General features: G+C 46.5%; 1 protein-coding gene across 1 annotated transcript in view; it reads left to right on the top strand.

Moving 5' to 3' along the window:
* Positions 1–5,370: 5,370 nt before the first annotated feature.
* Positions 5,371–22,117, top strand: part of LOC149347354 (cytochrome P450 3A6-like) — a 50,933-nt gene continuing 34,186 nt past the window's right edge. The window contains exons 1-7 of the mRNA XM_089585561.1: positions 5,371–5,473; positions 5,589–5,692; positions 14,405–14,504; positions 19,006–19,058; positions 19,278–19,374; positions 20,586–20,711; positions 21,759–21,996. Coding sequence (XP_089441687.1) covers positions 5,619–5,692; positions 14,405–14,504; positions 19,006–19,058; positions 19,278–19,374; positions 20,586–20,711; positions 21,759–21,996 — 688 coding nt within the window. The 5' untranslated portion in view covers positions 5,371–5,473; positions 5,589–5,618. The remainder of the gene's footprint in view (positions 5,474–5,588; positions 5,693–14,404; positions 14,505–19,005; positions 19,059–19,277; positions 19,375–20,585; positions 20,712–21,758; positions 21,997–22,117) is intronic.

The following is a 22,117-nucleotide window of genomic DNA, read 5'->3' as shown; positions in this document are numbered from 1 at the left end:
TCACTGCCATCTTCCTCCCTTCCCGTTACGGCGAGGTTCAGGTGTCCCCCCAGATAAGCGAGACAGATACATTTCCTTTCCTCAGAAACCAATTTACCGACGAGCAAGGCGTAGAACCGAACGGTCGATGGCGTTCTGTGGAGTCTCTGGCAGCGTTGCTAGACACTCTCGCGTTCCACTCTTATAGGCGAAGCTTAACATCTTAGCCACATATCAGTGACAGAAGCAGCAGCACCGCGCTTAAGGCTTTCGCCTCACCGCACTTTAGGTCAACAAAGTGCCCCCCCCCCCCCCTGAATTTTAAAGGGAGTGTGCCAGGAGACAGCATACTCCCTTTTTTTTCCCATATTGGCGTATTCCTGTTGATAGTGCATGGGCGGGTGCATGGGCAGGTGCTCAGTTATGGGCGGGTGCTCACCCACGCCAGGGCTACTGGACGCCGATGCTTCCAGGCCGGACGGAGCAAGGTATTGAGACGAGTTCTCCGCGAAGTTAGTACATTCCTCTCAAGAGAAGCGGACCCCCCGCGCGGGATCGTTCGCGAGCTTCGAGTCATGCAAGTCTGCCCACGTGGTGCTCGCACCATTCGTGGTGATCGCCGTGGTGGAATTGGTTCCCTTGTAGCGCCACCGCTTCGGCTCGCGGAAGACGACGAAGCGGTGGGCACGCGCAGGAGAACTCTCTGGACTTCGGCCTGGCCAGACGCTGCCGCCGCTGCTCTGTCGCTACCTCTTCTAAGGCAGCCTCAAATAAACGTGGCCGTGGTCGCCTCCTGGGCGACCTCAACACTGGCCTCCTCATCGTGGTGACCCGTACGTGATACCACGAGGCACGAGGCCCCCACCCAGCACGAACGTCCGGTTTGTGCGAAAGGGACAGAAAACACGAGAGGAGAGGGTGGAACAAAAGAACAATATAAACTTGGAAAGAAAGGCCGGTGAGTTCAGGTCGGTAGTCCGGGAAGGCAGCCAGGCTCGTCCACCTGAGCCCGTGCCCTCCACCCGACAGCTCTTCCCGGCCCCCGACATGAACTTACCGGACCTTGTAGCGACCCCGTGGGAACACTGTTACTCCAGCCGCCTGCTTGCCTGCCGTGGCTACTCCATCTCTGCCCCGTCGGCGCGTTTATTTCGACGTTCCGTCTAGGCGGGGGGCCCTGTAGCGCCCGGCGACGCTATAAAGCGCAGGCGCTGCGATCGGCGTTCCCGCGACAGAAGAAAATAAAGAACGACAGCGCGTGCTCGGAGCGCACGCCCGGCACACGCAGTTCGGAACTAGAAGCCTGCCACGCTGGTCGTCTCTGTCTGGTGCTCCGCTGCGACCCCGCAAAATCCTCAACACCCTCATATCAGGGCCAGCTTAGTTAAACATGGAGGGCGCAGCCTGCTGCAGGAAAAATCTAAGCTCAGGGGATGGTTCTTTTGCGAGTCCCGCCGAAATTTATTCCCTTTGCACTTTTGACGACGGTTCTCTTGAATAGTTTGCGACGCGCCGTAGACTATCGATGGAACTTTGTGGACGCTCTCCCTGCTTCATGTTCGTGAGGTGTGGCCCCCAGGCTTGTTACATACCCAGGCTGCATACCCTTCCTGCGCAGGAACACACCACGCCTTCTAATCCCATACATCTCGGAACGTTAGTCGCGACTTCTGCTACATTTTGTGCTGCATACTTTGAATTATCTTTCATTATCGTGCCAAGTAAATACAACCTGGCTGCAGAAGGGAATAGTGGAGAGCAGTGAATGGATAAAAGCGCTAGAAACGCTACTCCCCGTATTCGAAATTCAACGCGTGCTGCCAAAATGGAGGCCTTTGGCGGCATCATATGCACCTTTTCGTTGCAGTTTTAAGGAGGTGAATATGTATCGCGTAAATCTGTGATAATCAGTACAGCAGAGAAACACCGCAGTAGGCGAATAGAAGCAGCATACACACAGCGCTGAGTTCCAAGTTGGCCATATTTTATACCTTAGTAAATATACGCCTTTCAGACAAGCCGTAACGAAGACACAAAACACAGGGCGCATGCAAATTTTAACGCCAGTCAGTGGCGCTTGTTAACCCTAGAAATGTTACTGTTCATGTGATTACGATACGGAAAGTACGGTCACATATTGATTACTATTGAAACTGGCAGATTGTTTGCCCGTTATGCCATGATTGGTGATCATGGCCCATTCTTGGCTGTGTGGTTTGAAGAAGCCCTGTTCGCTGTGTATTTCGAAAAACTTCTCCTTTTTTTGCGCGCACTCTTATCCCCCCTCTTCGCCTTTTTCACACATGTTCGACTTCGGCCTATTCAGATGCTGCTCGTCAGCATCTGACAGCATATATTGCGACTGCGGTGGAGGTCGCTGTTAGTCAGGTGGAAGGTACGTGACGCGTTTAAGCGAGATGATAGCAAGGGTAAAGGAAAACCTTCCATTGGTTTCGCATTAGCCCCTTTACTGCGCTTAGAGAGGGAAAGTGAGCGCATAGAGGCAAGCAAGCGTAGCATCCGGGTCGTGTAACACCTTCGAAGATGCGCTGCTTGTAGGTTTGGGAATGTGAACCTCTGAGATAATTGGCAGACTAGTTTGGTTTGTTTTATGGGGGTTTTACGTCCCAAAGCGACTTAAGCTATGAGGGACACCTTAGTGGAGGGCTCCGGAAATTTCGACCACCTAGGGTCTTTAATGTGCACTGATATCGCACAGTACACTGGCCTCTAGAATTTCGTCTAGATCGAAATTCCACCGCCGTATCCGGAATTAAACCCGCGTCTTTCGGGTAAGCAGCCGAGTAGCATAATCACTGAGCCACCGCGGCGGCCTAATTGGCTAAAGCATATTAAGTGGAGCTGCACGGTTATGAGACACACAGAGGGGGCGTCTTGTCCGCCTTTTTCCGTTGTCTGCCACCTCAGTCAATTTAGTCACGAAAATTAAGCCGGGAAACTTCCCAGTTCACTGTGGCATTGCTAGAACCACTGGAAGTCGTTCTTCCCGAAATAGAAAACCAGCGCCTTCCAATCTATAACGGCAACCGAACGGAGCACCCCACGTTACCTGTACAGATTCCCTACAACTAGGCCATAGCTTGTCCTTTAGCGGAACAATTATGTTCTTTAGCAGAAGACTGTCAGCCATTACGTTTCGAGGTCATAATGGCGCGTGTTTCTCGGTACAAAAGTACTTGGTGCAGGGCTTGTTGGTTCACGTTATAAAATTTTAACGGCGCAAAAAGGCACACACACAGGAAAAGACAGAAAGAAACGGACAGTAAGAGCGCCTCTCGGTACACTTGGCCCGTGGTCGTACGGATAGAATTCTCATCGCCACTACTAACCTGGAATGTTTGAATTTGTGATTCAAACTTCCTGTTGGGCGAGGTGGTAGTTCATCTTGATGTAGAGGGGTTTGTAGCGCCAACAAAGACAAGGACAATAGTGGCGACACACACACTGTGGCGCCACTCTAGTCTTTGTCTTTGTTTGGGCTATAAATCATTCTACGTGAAGTTGAATACGTGACTTACTGCGTAGACGCAAGATGCACTTACGGAGAACGCGTACATGGAGCTGTGTTATCAAAGACAAATCGAAGCTCTGAATATTTCTTCACTGAAATGAAACAGTGGGGAGATAGCTGAAGCACTTGAAATGTGTCTGCGGAGGCATTCTGCAACGTTATAAGTTTAACGCGTGTTGCAAAGGGTTATAACAACCCTCCAGATTCTCCGCAGCTTTGTGAAAACACTTTCATGCGTTCTCCAACCACTAAATGACAGCTCGTAAGGCACTGAAAGCTCGAAGAAAACTCACTGAAAAGATAAAAGACCATCACAACAGCTTGTGATTGCCGTCTCTTGCGTGTTCTGTCTCGGTCGCACTAGCTCCTATTGAAATTAGAACTAGCAGTCTTTGTCAAAAGTGGACATCCCAAGAAGCTTGCTTTTAAGTTCTCAGTGGTGTTTTTCAGCGTCCGTGGCAGTCCTAAACTACGAAGAGATGAGGAGGAGAGTTCCTTTATATTTCGAGAGATTTGGAAAGCTGACAATGCAAAACAAGCCACCCTAAGTGGCTTACAAGCAGGTAACATTGCCTACATATTGTTACGTGACGGCAAGCGATGAAGAAAGGACTGCATGACCGATGGCGATGATATGATTTAATGTCTGCGAGCCTAGCACGAGCGCTCCTGCCCATGCCACTGCCCGCTTCGTCGTCTTCTAGTCCGTCACATGACTCGGGGCCACGAAGCGATCGTCCCGATCGCGCGAACTAGAAGAATGCCACAGACGATGACAAGCAGGACGTGACGATGGGCGTGGCAGAACATATGAACAGAAACAGAAGATCAAGGGCTTGCCGTCACGATGAAAGAGATGATGAGCGGGTGAAGCCAGGTCCACGAAGACTGAGGAGCCACCGGTTTCTGGAAGTCAGCGCCGAGGCCCGTGGACACACCCAACGGCAGGGGCTGGGGTACTTGTTTCTCGTGTGAGTGTCGGTGGTCAATGGGTTCTCTGGTCAGTGGCGGCGGTCTCGGTTCAGTGGGGTCGTAGGGTCTTCTTGGTTCTCGTGGGTTCTCATGTGGGCGGTGAGTGGGGTCATAGGGCAGTTGCGGTGGTCGTTGTGTCGTCGTGTCTTCTGGTCGGGGCTTGGGGCGGGGCGGTGAAGAGCGGCGGCGTCGGGGCATACCTGGCAGGCTGGGGAAGCGCCGGAAGGTGCGAAGCCGTGAGCTCTCCACAGAAGACCTCGGTGTACAGCAGGCTCCTAAGCTCCGGGACCGGGATGAAGAAGGTATCCAGCACCTTACACCAAATGTTACGTGACGGCAAGCGTTGAAGAAAGGACTGCATGACCGATGGCGACGATATGATTTAATGTCTGCGAGCCTAGCACGAGCGCTCCTGCCCATGCCACTGCCCGCTTCGTCGTCTTCTAGTCCGTCACAATATTTTTGATAAAGTATGTTGTGCTTACTAGCCGAACCCTAAATGAGGTGGAAGTAAAATTTCGTGTTGTATCTGCGTAGAATATTCCGCTTTTGCACATTCTCTGCCGGCGGTCACAAGAAAGTATAAGGTCAACTCTGCCTCTTGCGAAGGTCGTACGGGAAGGAAACAATGAAGCTTACCAATATGAACTCATTTCCCGCAAGCCGATCATGACCTGCTATTCTCTGCAGACAAAGCCGAGTCTTACCCCCGAAACTCACCTCAAAGTACACTATTCAGTGCTAGCAGCCCTATAGCAACGTTGAATGCAAGTGCTTTAGACGAGCAGCCTGATAACGGGGCAGCTATAAATACTCAACGCGCACGCACACGTACATATCTGCTGTTTGGCCCCCGGGTATCAACAACTGTCGTATGCTAGTGTGAAGAGCGCCTGTGAACGGACGATAAGTGCAACAGCTCCCTGGGTATCTCAATGTGATTATGGCGTCGCTCGGTCTCTTGGTGCTCGGAAAATCTTGTCATAAAAGGTACTCTGCTATTTCATTTTGTGCTTTGCTCTTGCTATCCCCCCCCCCCTCTCATCACCCCTTTCTTCCCTTTGATACAATTGTAGACGCTCCTTTGCGGGCTTCATTTTGGCAGGCGCCGTATGAGGAGGCGGACGCGCCAGTGATGGACATTGCTTGGGCCTTGATTGCTGCTGTGGTGGTCTGCTTGTTGTACAGCCTGAGTCAATGGGTGATCAGGTAAGAGGGCGAACAGTTTTCAATGAGTATTCAAAGAACAAGGAGTTCAATGAGGCAAGGTGGAAAACAAAACCTTGTAGTTAACACATTCATCATTTATGTTTTATTCAGTAGTCGATAAATCCATCAGTTAGACCTCGTTTTCCCTGCTACAGCTTGACACCTTCATCAATTTGGAAACAGTGATACAATTTTAGTTCTTTGTTTGGTTTATGGGAGTTTAACGTCCCGAAGCAACTCAGGCTATGAGGGACTCCGTAGTGAAGGGCTCCGGAAATTTCGACCACCTGGGGTTCTTTAACGTGCACTGACATCGCACAGCACACGGGCCTCCAGAATTTCGCCTCCACCGAAATTCGACCGCCGCGGCCATGATGGAACCCGCGTCTTTTGGGTCAGCAGCCGAGCACCGTAATCACTGAGCCACCGCGGCGGGGTGGTTCTTGGCAATCCCTAAACTTTCGTAGAAATTAAATGCTTCGCCAAATTATAAAAAAGAGAAAATTTCCCGATTGAGACATCACTGACCCTTATGTAAAGTATAATATTACACTAAGTTTGACATTGACGATTTACAAAGGTTTGCTGGCATGCTATGGTGTTTAACTTCCCGGATTTGAAAAACATTGAAGTTAATGCTTTCGGATTAATTTCGACCTCCTGGTGCTAAAAATGGCACTATGACACTTCGCAGGGCACTGGCTGGTTTGCATTTTGCCGCCCTCGAAATGGGGTAGCCACAGACATGATTTGATTCCATGGCTTCATGCTCAGCTTCATACCCCTTTAGCCAGTGCGTCACCTTTGCGAATCTTGTTAGTACATATAGGGGCCTGAAGCAACAAGAAAAAGGGTCGGAGCATGTAAAGTCTAGATATCTGATTCCTCAGAACGATCGAAAAAAATATTACGGCCTGGTCTTCTGGAACTCATAATCTACGAAATACACTGTTCGCACCACATTCGAAATTATAAACGAGCACGCACGCACTCACACACACACACACACACGCACGCGCGCGGACACACGCGCGCACACGCGCCCACGCACACGCACACCCACGCACACACGCGCACATGCGCACGCACACGCACACGCGCACGCACGAACACACGCACACGAACACACACAAAGGGAAAAAGAGAGAGAGGGAGAAAGAAAGGGGTTGAAGTAATCTTTCCGCGCTGGTCGACTTGTGTCAAAGTTGCTCCACAGGTTCGTCGACATAGGTTATGCCTCTGCGAATCCAGGCGGTAAAACTTTGCCGGCAGGGCATTACATCGCTTGCTGCGCACGTGACCTTCGCCCGTAGCCGCTTTGGTTCTAGACATCTTATCTCTCAACGTACGCGTCTCGTTTTATCTTTCACTGTGGCTCTTTACATATGTACGCTGACACTTCTAGCTTTGCTTGAAGGGAATAACCATAACGCCATACTGACACTACGGGAAAGGGTTGCATGAAGCGTGCACGCAAAAGCATATACGCGATGTCACGAGATAATTCCTGCCCGCTGAAACCAGCTAATGTTAGCGCACACCTCCGTAAGGCTTCAAACTAGTGTGTGAAGCTTTGGTTTCTTACCACAAGCTCCACGCAAGGTATACACGTTTTTAATTGTGAGTAGTCACATGCGGTTTAGCGCTGAGAGACTAGGTTAGTAACGCATTCGACTGACAGGGGCAACCTGCTTGCAGATATACGTGAGAATTACGAGGCAGCCCACAATAAAACCCGAGGCTTTGTCGTCTGGGCAGTGGATGTGTCTGGCTCCGTGAATTCCACGAAGGACTCTATGGTCCGATATCATGACTTAACCAATCATTTTAAAGTAGAGAGGAGAACTTCCACCCGCCGCACAAAAGCCTGACTAAAGAGCAAGAGGTAACGTGGTGTCGTCTACAGAGGAGAGGGATACGCACCTTATCACTCCTCACGCACATTTATCCAGATCTATACAACCAGAACATCGCGGCGATGGCGTAGAGGTAGAGCATCCGCCTCGCGTGCAAGAGGACCGGGGTTCGAATCCCGGTGCCACGCAATTCTCCACCGGATTAAAAAAAAAAAGAAACTCCGCGTGTCGATGGAATTGCATAACCAGGCTTTGAGTGCGGCCTGATTTCGGTGACCAGAACCGACAACGCACTTCCTCACCAGAACAGGATTTGGCCACCCTGGTGTAGTACTTGGCCACAACCTTCTATGAACAAACCAATTAACCCTCGGCCCTCAGTCCCCAGCGGCTGCGGAGCAACTGACCAAGGCGGCGGTCAGATCTGTGACGCAGCGGAGGGTGCAAAGAATCTCTGGCTCCGGACAGGCCGCCATTGGAAACTGAACCTGGCAACGTTTAACGCAAGAACCTTATCAAGTGAGGCTAGCTTAGCAGTGCTATTGGAGGAATTAGCCGGTATTAAATGGGATGTCATAGGGCTTAGTGAGGTTAGGAGGACAGATGAGGCGTATACAGTATTAAAGGGCGGGCATGTACTGTGCTATCGTGGATTAGTAGATAGGCGAGAACTAGGTGTGGGATTCCTCATTAATCAGGATATAGCTGGCAACATCGAGGAGTTTTACAGTATTAACGAGAGAGTGGCAGCTATCGTAATTAGGCTTAATAAGAGGTACAAGCTGAAGGTGGTGCAGGCCTACGCGCCTACATCAAGCCATGATGACCAGATAGTTGAAAGCTTCTATGAGGATGTGGAATCGGCAATGACCAAAGTAAAATCACAGTACACTGTACTGATGGGCGACTTTAATGCAAAAATAGGTAAAAATCAGGCTGGAGACAAGGCGGTAGGTGACTATGGCATAGGTTCTAGGAACAGTAGGGGAGAGTTATTAGTAGAGTTCGCAGATAGAAATAATTTACGGATTATGAATACCTTCTTCCGCAAACGAGCAAACAGGAAGTGGACTTAGAAAAGCCCCAATGGTGAGACTAAAAATGAAATAGATTTCATATTGTGCGCACACCCTGGCATCGTAGAGGATGTGGAGGTCCTCGGTAAGGTCCGTTGTAGCGACCACAGAATGGTAAGGTCTCGTGTTAGCTTAGATTTGAAGAGGGAACGGAGGAAACTGGTGAAGCGAAAGGCTATTAACGAGTTAGCATTAAGAGGGAAGGTAGAGGAATTCAGAATGTCGCTGCAAAACAGATTTTCCGCTTTAACTGATGAAGACGACCGCAGTGTTGAAACAATGAATGATAATCTTACAGCTATCGTTACAGAGTGCGCCGCAGAAGTAGGTGGTAGGATGGTTCGACAGGATACCAGCAAGCTATCTCAGGAGACCAAAGATCTGATTAAGAAACGCCAAAGCATGAGGACGTCTAACTCCACAGATAGGATAGAACTAGCAGAGCTATCGAAGTTAACAAATAAGCGCAAGGTAGCCGACATAAGAAAGTTTAACATGGAGAAAATTGAGCATGCTCTAAGGAACGGCGGTAGCCTAAAATCAGTGAGGAGAAAACTGGGCATAGGTAAAAATCAGATGTATGCGCTAAAAGACAAACAGGGCAATGTCATCAGCAATATGGATAAGATAGTTGAATTAGCCGAAGAGTTCTACACAAATCTATACAGTAGCGAATGTAATCATCAAGTTACTGAGGGAGGCAGTCAAGCACAGCAATGGGACATCCTGCCAGTAACGAAGGAGGAAGTAAAGAAAGCCTTAGGAGCAATGCAAAGAGGGAAAGCAGCTTGTGAGGATCAGGTAACAGCAGATTTGTTGAAGGACGGAGGAGAGATTGTGCTACAAAAACTAGCCACCCTCTATACGCAATGTCTTGTGACCTCGAGAGTACCAGAAGCTTGGAAGAACGCTAACATTATCTTAATTCATAAGAAAGGAGATGTGAAGGACTTGAAGAATTACAGACCAATCAGCTTATTGTCCGTTGCCTACAAGGTATTTACTAAGGTAATCGCTAATAGAGTCAGGACAACCTTGGACTTTAGTCAACCAAATGATCAGGCAGGCTTTCGTAAAGGATACTCGACAATAGACCACATTCACACTATCAATCAGGTGATAGAGAAATGCGCAGAATATAACCAACCCTTATATATAGCCTTCATTGATTACGAGAAAGCATTTGACTCGGTGGAAACCTCAGCTGTCATGCAGGCATTGCGGAATCAGGGTGTAGAAGAGTGTTATGTGAAAATATTGGAAGATATTTATAATGACTGCACAGCTACTATAGTTCTCCATAAAGTCAGCAATAAAATTCCAATACGGAAAGGGGTCAGGCAGGGAGACACGATCTCGCCAATGCTCTTCACTGCCTGCTTACAGGAGGTATTCCGGGGACTGGAATGGGAACAGTTGGGGATAAGAGTTAATGGAGAATACCTGAGTAATTTGCGATTCGCTGATGACATTGCCTTGCTAAGTCACTCAGGACAAGAACTGCAAAGCATGATCAATCAGTTAGACAGGCAGAGCAGAACGGCAGGTCTTAAAATTGATGTGCAGAAAATCATAGTAATGTTCAACCGTCTCGCAAGGGAATAGCAGTTCACAATTGGTAGCGGGGTGTTGGAAGTGGTAAGGGAATACGTCTACTTAGGGCAGGTAGTGACCGCAGATCTGGATCATGAGAGGGAAATAACAAAGAATAGGAATGCGGTAGAGCGCATATGGCATGTTTTCTCAAATTATGAATGGCAGTTTACCAATATCCCTGAAGAGAAAAGTATACAACAGCTGTATCCTACCGGTACTCACCTATGGGGCAGAAACGTGGAGGCTAACAAAGAGGGTTCAGCTTAAGTTAAGAACAACGCAGCGAGCTATGGAAAGGAAAATGATAGGTGTAACGTTAAGAGATCGGAAGAGGGCGGAGTGGGTGAGGGAACAAACGCGGGTTAATGACATCTTAGTTGAAATCAAGAGGAAGAAATGGGCTTGGGCAGGGCATGTAATGCGAAGGCAAGATAACCGCTGGTCCTTAAGGGTAACGGAGTGGATTCCAAGAGAAAGCAAACGTAGCAGGGGACGGCAGAAAGTTAGGTGGGCGGATGAGATTAAGAAGTTTGCAGGGATACAGTGGCGGCAACTGACAAAGGACAGGGTTAATTGGAGAGACATGGGAGAGGCCTTTGCCCTGCAGTGGGTGTAGTCAGGCTGATGATGATGATACAACCAGAACTGTAAACACTGAGGCCAACGAGCCACCTACGATCACATCCTGTGGGACTGCAAAATAGAGCCACCTCCGGGTGATCCAGTTACCGCTCCTACTCTCGAGCTGTGGGAGACCGTGCTGGCTAGCTTTGACCCAAGAACGCAAGTTTTGCGGTGGAGTGGGCTGACAAAGTAGTGAAGGGCTACGCACTCTCGACCACTTAACGCGACCTCTTAACACCAAGCTCTTTCCGATGAATAAAATCTTTTACAATCAGTGCGTCAAAATACAATGGAGCGCTAGCAATATCAGCAAAAGAGAACACTAATTTTCTGATCATTCATTCTGTTATCTTGCTTTAAATCATGCTCACTAGTACCAACTGCTTTTAGAATTGCAGTGACCAAAACGAATCAATGCAGTGTCGTGCTCACCCTTGTCGTAGCGCGCACTTCCGTACCTCGACAGTAAGGCTTCGCAGGAAAGGTTAAAGAAACTGCACTAGGCCCTTAGGTGGTAGTTTGCGCTCGGCAAAAATAGCTCCGGCTAAAATGTCTAGCGTCTTTGTTAGCTGTTGCCTCAGGCTCTTCATGGGTTGGAAAGCACACTGTGGTAGAGACGGGGCATGCTCTTGACTCCGTTCATTGTTTGAAACCGCATGAATGAGGCTGGCGTTACCGAAATAATTCAAACAGGACGTGTGGTGACTAGCAACGTAACATAATTTTGACTGAAGTGAAGAAGGTATGCACTGGTAACCTGAACAAAAAGTTATTTAGGAGAGTTTATGAACAGAAGGGAGAGAAAAGGAGAGAGACTTTCGGGTGAAACCGACTCCCTTGGAAGCGCAGGCACTACGTTTTTGAATGTGTTCCGAGAAGATTAGTCTATAGGTGATAGTAAGGCCGATGTAACGGTTGGTTTCTAGTTTAAAAATTGTTGTAGAGTTTAGTGTGACCTGACAGCTGATGCTACTCTGCTTTTGTGGTACGCGCGTAAACTTGTACGTAAAAAATTCATTCCGTTAGATGTTTTTAACACCACGTTTCTGAATGATTTAGGTTGCTCTGGAGCAAAAACTTGTAATAGTTAGTAGATATGTGACGATAAAGAAGAGAGTCGCCCGCGAAGAGGCGAAATTTCGGAATCCTGATTACCGATAACAGTGTGTTGCGAGCGGTCGATAAGAGAGCAATGAATACATAAGAATAACGCATCAATTTGAAGGCATGAAAGTTTGGTTATTAAACGTTGATGTGGAACGCAATAGAACAAGTCTAGGGAGAAGACGTCATTTTGAACAGAACAATCAAGAGTAAGGAGGCGGTCTGTTGTAAATTTTGGAAGTTGTGATCCACGGCTGAAGCCTGACCAGAAACTTGTTGTTTATTGCAAAAGAAAGAAGTATTGTCGAGGAGTGATGTGATTATGCAATATACTATATAGTCTTGAAGCTTGCACGGAATGCACATTAAGTAGATGGGATGGTAATTAGTGGGATTGGAGTCATTGCAAAATTAAAAAACTGGGGTGATTTTGCTTACTTAGCCGCGCCGTTTCGAATTTCGGAGTTACAACTCGCAGTATGCGGCGAAAAGGCCTCGGTTTCCTTTAATATCCTCACATTTCTGTTACCTGGCCGAGCGGGATTAATAATTTCAGGATGTGAATAAGTTGGCTAATTTCTTCAGATGCGCTATTATTGGGAAGCATTTGCGAAAAGTTTTTATCAAGTCAGACAGTAATATCCTGTGTTACGTTATGAGTGATTACTAACTTGAATATAAGTTCGAGGCATTTGATTGCTCATCCTCTGAAGCAGCTCAGCCTCTAGAATTTCTCCTCCAAAGAAATTCAACCGCCGCGGCCGGGATCGAACCCGCATCTTTCAGGTCAGCAGCCGAGCACCATAGCAACTGAGCCACCGCCCGTGTACTGTGCGATGTCAGTGCACGTTAAAGAACCCCAGGTGGTCGAAATTTCCGGAGCCCTCCACTACGGCGTCTCTCATAGCCTTAGTCGCTCTGGGACGTTAAACCCCATAAACCAAACCAAACCGGAACAGCTCAGCCATCTTGGTTTACCAAACAAATATTATGCAAATGATTTTTACTTGGAGTGACCGAATTTTTTTCTTTTTTTGGGTGAACGCTTGTGTTATTTTCAAGATCATGATGAAAAAAGTTCTTCCTGAACCACCGCGTAGCCATGTGGATTCCTGCAAATATTTGCTGCATTTTTCCCATTTATGAGCCGAAGCGGAATTCTTGGCGGCACGGAAAAGGCGCTTTATTGTTTTTGCTAAACGTGCGAGGCCGGTGTTATACCAGCGTTTGTCAGAATCTCGGTGAGCACAGATGAGAGAGATATGTTTTTCGACGAGTGATAAAATGTTGGGCTTGTAGAGTAGCGAATTTTGTTTATATGAGGTAGCACAAATTGTCTGGCGGAAAAGAGGAAGAATTTTTTTGTCTCAATGTTAATATTCAGGAAAGCATTGCAACTTTCGTATACTTTTTGATAGGCTGGAGGAAAATAACAGGAATGGCAAAAGTGGGATGTTAGGATTTCTTGATCGCCTAAAGTGTTACTGCGTGACGCTGACTGAATAAACTCTGCATTTGAACAAAGAACCACAGCGACTATTTTTGCGGCGCAAGTCAGGCGTTTTAAATTTTTGCGTTAATGTAAACCTTAGGACGAAACGAGAGTGTCGTTGGACTGAAAGTGGTTGTCGACAACGTTTCCCAGTCTATATCAGGAAGGTTGTAGTCCCTGCAAATTATGTACTGCGCCTTATGAAAGCGGGGTGCGGTTTCCACCTATGCCTCGGTCTTTTTATTTGAGTTGCGAAGCGATGAACTTGCGCCACCTGACCAAGCTATCGACACGTATAGCACCCAAGGGGAATGCTTGTGCGTAATAGTCATGAGCATCCTCATCAAAGCAAGGATCGAGCCTTTTTATCAATTCTGGCAAGAATCGAAACGCACGAGCGTGTTAGTCTGCGCCGTTAATTGTACAGACTGTTATCCTCACCACTTTGTCTTTTCACCATCAGGGAAACCCGCCAGTTACGGAGCATGAGAGTGGCACTGCTTTGTATCAATTTAATTTGATGTCGTAGCACAAGCATTCAATTACAAAGGAAAAGAAGAGATGTGTGGCGGAAAAAAATTATATGACGTACAGTCGTCAGGAAGCCTATTTAGAGTGGTCGAATGTTGCCCTGTCGCACAACTGAAAGAAGATTTTTCAAGCAGGCATATGGTTCTAGAGATAATGCTTGCGCTGGAGCGAAGCTGCATAGATACACAATTTGCCCTGACAATTCCACTTTATATGCAATAGATGAGCTGAGCAAAGATTTCTGTGCGTTCCGCACCACACCACTCCAGGGTTCTAGACAGGCGTGTTGACGGCTGTACAACTCCTTGCAATAAATTAACCTATGTTTTATTTGATGGCCGTTGTGTATCACTGCGTGGTGTTCATTGTTGGAGTTTTGACTAATCCATCTTTTTACTCGTTTTGCTCCTACGGCGGCCACGGACGGATGCAGCCAGCGCAGAAAATGCTTCGATGCCTTCGAAGGCACCGGGATACCGACAGTGCCGCTCCGAAGTCTTATCAACGGCAACTCTGACGAATTCTGGAAGCCGGTGCGTAGCACTCCAGTACCATAAACTCCGGCAGAAACAAAAAAAAAACAGCAAACATACCTGGTTGCGGTGTAAACTGAACAAAAATGTTTCTACTACAGCACGAAGACGAAAATAGTGCCGCGAATGTTTGTACCGTTAGTTTGTAGTGTTTGTTTGTACATGCTTCAAGGCTGCCGACGCGCCGCTTTATCGCTTCGTTTGTGACGCAAGACGCGGCTAGATTTATCTCGATTGATCGTTTCCGGACGGAGCCGATTCTAGTTTGCGCCAGAATGTTCTAGCAACTTCTAAATCTTTATCTCGAATGTTCGCTATCAGCTTTAAAGAGAGCACGGGCGACAGCTTCGCTCATTCTGTTCGACGACCGCCGAGCACGCTTGTTGCTACGCCGCCGCCGAGTGATTCAGTTCTTTGCGGGCGCAAGTCAGCCCAAATAAAGAGTTTCGTTTCGAAGACATTCTCGCTGTGCTCCTGTTCGCCGGACTGCAGTCACCACTACGTGACAATAGTAAGGTCACTTGTTAGCCGCAACTTCCTTCCTCGACAATGTCTACCTTGCATCAGACGCGTCGTTTAGAGTCTGGTGTTGCGTTATTTCCGGCATTTTTTTCCCACTTAAGCAGTTCATCCTCAGCGATTGAAATGGAGCCTGATCCAATAAAATTTCAGCATACGGAACAGCCACAATTTAAAATCCGCTTACTGTAAACGGAAACACCTGTCCCGATGTTACGATGTTTTACTTGGCCAAAACCCTCTTCTAGTAATCAGACAACCGCGTTTAGCTGACGGGCTTACCTAGTGATATTACTGCCGTGAGCAGCCCGGTATGGAAAACGCTGCCTGTTATTGTCACGTGCCAGATCTGATGGCTACGAGAATGGAGTGGCGTACTGAGATAGCTTTCTGAAAGTTTATGTTATCTATGCACTGTCCTTCGTTCGCTTTTTTTGTGCTTGTGTCGCAAAGCTCCGAAAATTTACCTGCAGGGATATACGGTGTCGCCTTGGATATACTCAGTGTGTAGCGAAAACAATCGCATCATGATACATGATGTACCAAGCTATGTGGATTTGAATAAATATGATGACTGCATCACTATCTCTGAACCATTGGCGGAAGAGGGAGAAAGTTGAAAGGTTAGACATTCGCCATAAAAAGACAAAGAAAGTAGTAGCGCAGACTGATGGGCCAGTTGGTAATTCATATCACGAAAAACTTTGCACAAAACAAACAGGACATACAGGAGAAAACACCATCCGAGGAAATACAAGGCGCAGGCGCCGTCATCGGTACGCAACATGTGGCAAAAGCAAGGAAGGTTTACGTAGCTATCAAAACGATATCATCTGCCATAAGACATTGAATGAGGCCTTCAGACATCATACATGAGTATAAAAGGGAACAGCCTAAAGGAAAGACCAAATCACCAAGCCGGAGCAATAAGGAACATTGGTCGTTACCTGGCGCTAAGAAAGTTCGCCTCTTTTTTTTAGCAGGGCAGCTGAGACCTTAAACACGCAGGAAAAATGCCATTTAGTTCCTCGGATTTATTCCATTTTCCTTCAATACAGCCGCCGCGGTGGCTCAGTGGTTATGGTGCTCGGCTGCTGACCCGAAAGACGCGGGTTCGATCCCGGCCGCGGCGGTTGAATTTCTTTGGAGGAGAAATTCTAGAGGCCCGTGTACTGTGCGACGTCAGTGCACGTTAAAGAACCCCAGGTGGTCGAAATTTCCGGAGCCCTCCACTACGGCGTCTCTCATAGCCTTAGTCGCTTTGGGACGTTAAACCCCATAAACCAAACCAAACCTTCATTACAGTTGAATGTTTCTGCCATATGATCTTTTTGTTTTGAGCGAAGTCTTCCTTGACAAGAGGAAGAAAAGCTGAGTGGCTTTATGCGCCATTGTAGTATAGTAACACGTGGGCCTATATAGATGGCATGAAGCACAATTGTTGGAATCTGCCTAGGTGCTTTTTTACGCGAAAACGATGGGCACGTGATAAAGCTGAGGGAATTTGTGCCCATGTTTCGGCCAGCGTGGTCGGCTTACACCGAACAATACATACACATATGAACAATATCCTAACTGTTTCAGAGCTCATAAAATTTCATTTAGGTATATTGTTCTTCAGAATCATCAACAACCAATTACCAACAGTTGAGTTTTTATCTTCCACACTCACGAATTCCAACGCTACCCGGTTTGCTTCCAACAACAATTTCCTCCTACGAAAAGTTCGTACTAACTATAAGCAGACTGTTCAGTACTCATCGATTTCCCTATGGAACACCTTACCTTTGAATGTTAAAAACTCGCGTTCGGTATTTAATTTTAAACAGACCTTAAAACAATTCTTGATAGCAGACAGTTGACCATTCGTTTCTTTGCTTCTTTCTTTTTTTATCTTCCTTTTTTCTTTTTCTTTGTAGTCTGTGTTCCTTAGTTTGCGTTCTTTGTCTACAAATGTTTGTATTGTGTCTTAATTTGGTACCATCTTTCATTCTTAAAATGCTGCGCTTAATTTACTTAACTCAATGTTATTATGAACAGGAGGTCTCCTTTCAGTCATTCGACTATGGGACCTCCTTCTGCATATCATTGTACACTGCTCAAATGATTGACTAATAAAAAATTCTGATTCTGATTCTGATTCTGAAACATTTTGGCGGATTAGTACCGGTTGTTTTGAAGGAGGGCTTCCAGTGGCAGCATAATATTCGCCATGTTAGTGACTCCGAAAAAAATTTATTACGTCATAACGATGTGTTATGTTATCACGAAAAAGAAGGCGGCTTCATGGAGGAAATTGACCAGCGTGGTTATTTCGTGCTATCCTGTTATAACAGCGAATTTACCCCTGAACAAACATTGCATGACGTCACAATACGTGTCCATGATGATGTCACTATGTAGCGTAACGGTAAGCTGCCGCTGACATGCCAGATTAGGACTTCCTGTGTTCAGTCCAAAGCGGGAAGGGTTGCTCATACCAGTGTCTTGGGGGAAAAACACAGCGCACTCCTAAGACACGGACAAAGAAAGGCAAGACGATACAGCGCTGACTTCAACTGATTACTTTATTGTGTAGCAACATATATATACGTTCGAAAAGTGGCCGGGAAGACATGGGTAGCAGCTGCTGTGTTTGCACGCGACCGAAAGATAACAAACTGCAATTGAAAATAACATGAGGGCAAGGGTGACCCTTGGAGGCAACAAAAAATGAAAACTAGACAAGATAAAGAGACAAGTGGAGGGGTGATTAAACGGATGACGCTTAAAAGGATGACGCTTACCAGTATATCTGCCTCATGATTCATATCAGTGCTAATTTGTTAATCACATGTCAATATTCATCTCATGCATCCTAATATAATTTCAGGCCTTTTATTTTCAACTGAAAGCAGTAATATATGCGTCCTTCATAGTCTGTGTGGCTTTGGGGTGTTAAGCCCCTATAGACCAAGTCAAGCAGTAATATATATTGCAGGAAGTACTCATAAATGGTCTGTGTGAAAAACGAGAATTTTTTTCCTGAGTTATGCAAAGTTTACAGCGACAAGAACCTTGTAAACGTCCTAAAAAGGAAACATTTTTCTGCTCCTTGCCGATTTCTTTTGGTGGTGCTGGTGTAAGTGTACAGGCGGGATTAGCCTTACAAAGGCCTGTCGGCAACTGCTTCCGCTGAGTCACTGGTTTAAGAGATCGCGTCCGTACTCCTGGTCTATAAGGCCAGTGGCTTCTAAAAGCAGAAAGATTGCTTTCTTTCTTCTGAAGAGATATTAGAAAGATTGGTTTTGATGCATCAAACACAGTAATATAATGAAGGTTGAGGATAATTTCTAAGTAAATCTGTGAAATAACTTTCAAGAACCGAACGCGCTGCTCTTAGAACTGTTAAATTACTTTTCCAGGGTCTTATACATTCTGTAGTCTTTCAATACAGTCATCTAATTCTGGATTGCGATTTTAACCCCTTCAGACACGCACTATGTTCCACGATTGAGAGGAATCTTAAAATTTGTCTCTATACATGGGACACCTTTTTCACAAAAGTAACATGAATGCTTTAAAAACTAAGAATTCATGCAAGGCACATACTTACACGCCCATGGATTTAGAGCCTTATAAATGAAAAAAACTTTTGTCGAAATAACATATTTCTATCATCAGAAGCTACTTCTGCAGCGAAAACTCAGCTTAAGTTTCCTTAAGTATAATATCGCACCACGTGTGAGAAAAAGTTGCAGCACCTACTAAGAGCACAGCAGCGCTTTGCGACGTCCATCCTAATTTCTTCTTCTTGAAAAGCGCTAATTTTTTCTTGACACGAAAGAACCACACAGATCTCTGCGTCAGGGATTTTAAATGTAGCCACTATCACTTACTTAATGAAAACGGCTCTAAACGTTTCAAAGAGAAAAATAGAAAAGTCGCATGCATGAACGTGGACTCTGTGCCGCAAAGGTTTAAAACTGCTTTCTAATTCCAGAACTGCATTGAAAGCCTGGGCCGATGGCTCAATGAATACGGTGACGTGTTTGGGTAAGTTTGAGGTGCTGTTGTACAACAAATACTATTATGTGGCCTGTTTACTGAAGAGAATCGCTTCCTTCTTGCCTTCTGTATGTATGTGCTACTTTTTTTCGCAACTAATTTGCAATAGTAATAGTTTGAAGTTTCAATGCTAGCCCGGCGAAGTACATCAAATCGAATGAGTCATTTTCCTCCACTCTTGCTTTGTCTCACCTCAATTTGACCCAGGTTCTTCCTAGGTGACACCCCTTTTGTCGTCACGAAGGATCTGAACATGATCAATGATATCTTCATCACGCAATACAACAAGTTTCAAGCTCGTGGAGTGAGTACAAGTTTCATTCTCTGCGGCTGTTTTTTATTGAATTCCAAGCTTTTATATCGTGCTTCATGCTGAAATTGGAAAAATCCCCTTTCTGCTTTTACTTTACCATATGAGGTTTTGTTTGGTTTTCTGATTCAGTAGCCCAATGCGGCAAAACCAGATGCCATAAGGCGTAACCAGGCAAGCGTCATGCTCGTGGATACAAGTTATGAGAATTGGATTGCGTCATGGAAAATAAAGAAATGGAAAGAAAGGCCAGATTCGCTTCTGATGGTTACATAGTAAAATTTTGAATCAGCCATTGGCAATATTTTCAGCTGGTAAGCTAGCATTCTTCAGTACCTGCTGTTTGTAACAGCTGTAATGTGGGGACTCGCAAAGTTAGTATGGACGGCCACAGTCCTTGTTCCAGCGGTGCTGCTCAGCAGGCCAGCGTTCGCAAGCGCAAACCCGAACTTCGTCGGCTTCGAATATCTTGTTCTTTCTCGCCTTCGTCGGCGCTAGCTGCTGGGGCATCAAACCTCAACTCTCTTTCTTACACAGCGAAGATTGTTTGCAATGAGACGTGGTAAGCCGATCAGAGCAGGGTTATTGACGCACCTACAATTTTTCCTTCCCCTGCGTTGTCTTCGCTTTAGAAGTAGAGTCTTAGGCGTTTTTAAAGATGGACACCTCACAATTAGCCCACCCGCTCGGATTAAAGTGGTTTAAAGCAACTTATTTCGGGCAAGAACGCAGGGAAAAGTTGGCAAATTTGCAGGGACCAATAGTGTTGCAATCGGAAATGCGTGGTAAGAACAGGACCGTAGGTATGCAACAAAGCGGCCGACAAATAAGGGTTAGCAGAATAGCTGGAATAAAGGGATGCAGTGGGACCCACTGCTCAATAAATATCAGTTGAAAGTGTGTTATACATCAGTACTGGTTTTTGTTTTTGCTTAGCAATGGCGAGTTCTTCACGACAAGCATGAAGCCAAGAGGCGGTCATGGCAGTTTCATTTAAATGCTTTTGTTTTTTCTCTGGACGCAGCGCCAATGTGCAGTGTGCATAAATGAAGAGGAGAGTGTGTGCTTCTTGCCTGTCTTAAAAAATGATGGCCGCTTACTTATGCCGCTGGTTATAAATTTGGAGCACCATTCTGATCCCTTTGAGTGGCTGTGGTCTTCGTTTTACACGGATTTGCAAATCTCTGTGTTTTTTTTGCAAACAGCGCATGATGAATATCTACGAGCTAGATCCACTCTTCGCCAAGTACATCATCTGTTGCAAAGGTGCGAACTGGAAGACCGCCCGGACCTGCATGGCGCAGTTTTTCACGCCGTCGAAAATGAAAGCGGTAAGCTCATACATTGATTTTTATTTTGCCCTTAGTAGCATATACACAGCATATATGTCGTCGTATATCGTGTGGCATACAGTACCTAAAAAACCACACTACACCCCACCATATCATAGGTCACACCACCACACCATATCATACCGTACCATACCTTACCACATCATATCATACCGTACCGTACCGTACCGTACCGTACCGTACCATACCATACCATACCATACCATACCATACCATATCGTACCGTACCGTACCGTACCGTACCGTACAGTACAGTACAGTACAGTACAGTACCGTACCGTACCGTACCGTACCGTACCATACCATACCATACCATACCATACCATACCATACCATACCATACCATACCGTACCATTCCACACGATACCATACCGTACTATAGTATACCATACCATACCATACCATACCATACCATACCATACCATAGCGTACCATACCATACTATACCATGCCATACCATGCCATACCACAGCATGCCACGCCATACAAAAGCTGCGGCCATCCTCGATGGATCGCTTGAATGCGTTAGCAACCAAACGTTCGATATTTGCGAGGTTGACGCACTTAAGTTCATTATATCCGAGGCGGTGCACTTCGGTTTGTGACATCCTAGGTAAACACACTTAGCTCGTTACATCCGAGGTCGAGAGCGGAAAGTTCGTTGTGTCCCAACTGGAATACTTGGGTTCTTAATGTCTCAGGTAGCACATGATAGCTCCTAAGCCTGGCGTGGCATACTCGTTAAAGCTCGTTATATTCGAAGTACCAGAGTAAGGTTCGTTGTATATCCGATGTTAACACATGAAAGATAACAGAGCTGGCATTGTTAAGGATCTTTACATCCAAGGCAGCATACGAAGTTGGTATAGGGAGTTTACTAGTTCGTTCGTAGCCTGGAGGGCAGGTTGACACCTAGCTGCCAATCGCTACTTGCAGACGGTCGCCATTTCTGTTTGCACCAAATGTTCTAATGCTAACGCATGAATGCTTTTCCGGTTTCTGTTAACCTTTGCATTTCCACGCAGGTAATGCCCTCGCTGGTGAACGCCCAGCAGGTGTTCATCGAAGTGTTGGGCGACCACGCTGACCGAGGCGCCGAGGCGGAAATCAACAGCTTGTGCGAGCGCTTCACCTTCGACGCCATCGGCAAGGTGGCGTACGGCATCGACACGGACGTGCAGCGGAACCCGGATAACCCGATATTCAAGAGTGCTCTCGCCGTCCTTCCGAACCTAAACAGCGGATTATTCTACGAGCTTGGCCGTGAGCATTATTTATCTCGATTTAATCACTGTTAAGAGATTAAGGGGTTTAAACCTGATGCCGTTTTCTTTCCAAAACAACATCGCCCGAAATCTCGTCGCACAGCCCAACACACAATTTG

Source organism: Amblyomma mixtum, chromosome 4 (assembly GCF_055824585.1).
Source record: "Amblyomma mixtum isolate Tamu chromosome 4, ASM5582458v1, whole genome shotgun sequence".
Classification (NCBI taxonomy): Eukaryota; Metazoa; Arthropoda; class Arachnida; order Ixodida; family Ixodidae; genus Amblyomma; species Amblyomma mixtum.
The sequence above is the reverse complement of the archived record's forward strand: the minus strand, read 5'-3'. Positions and strand labels throughout refer to the sequence as shown.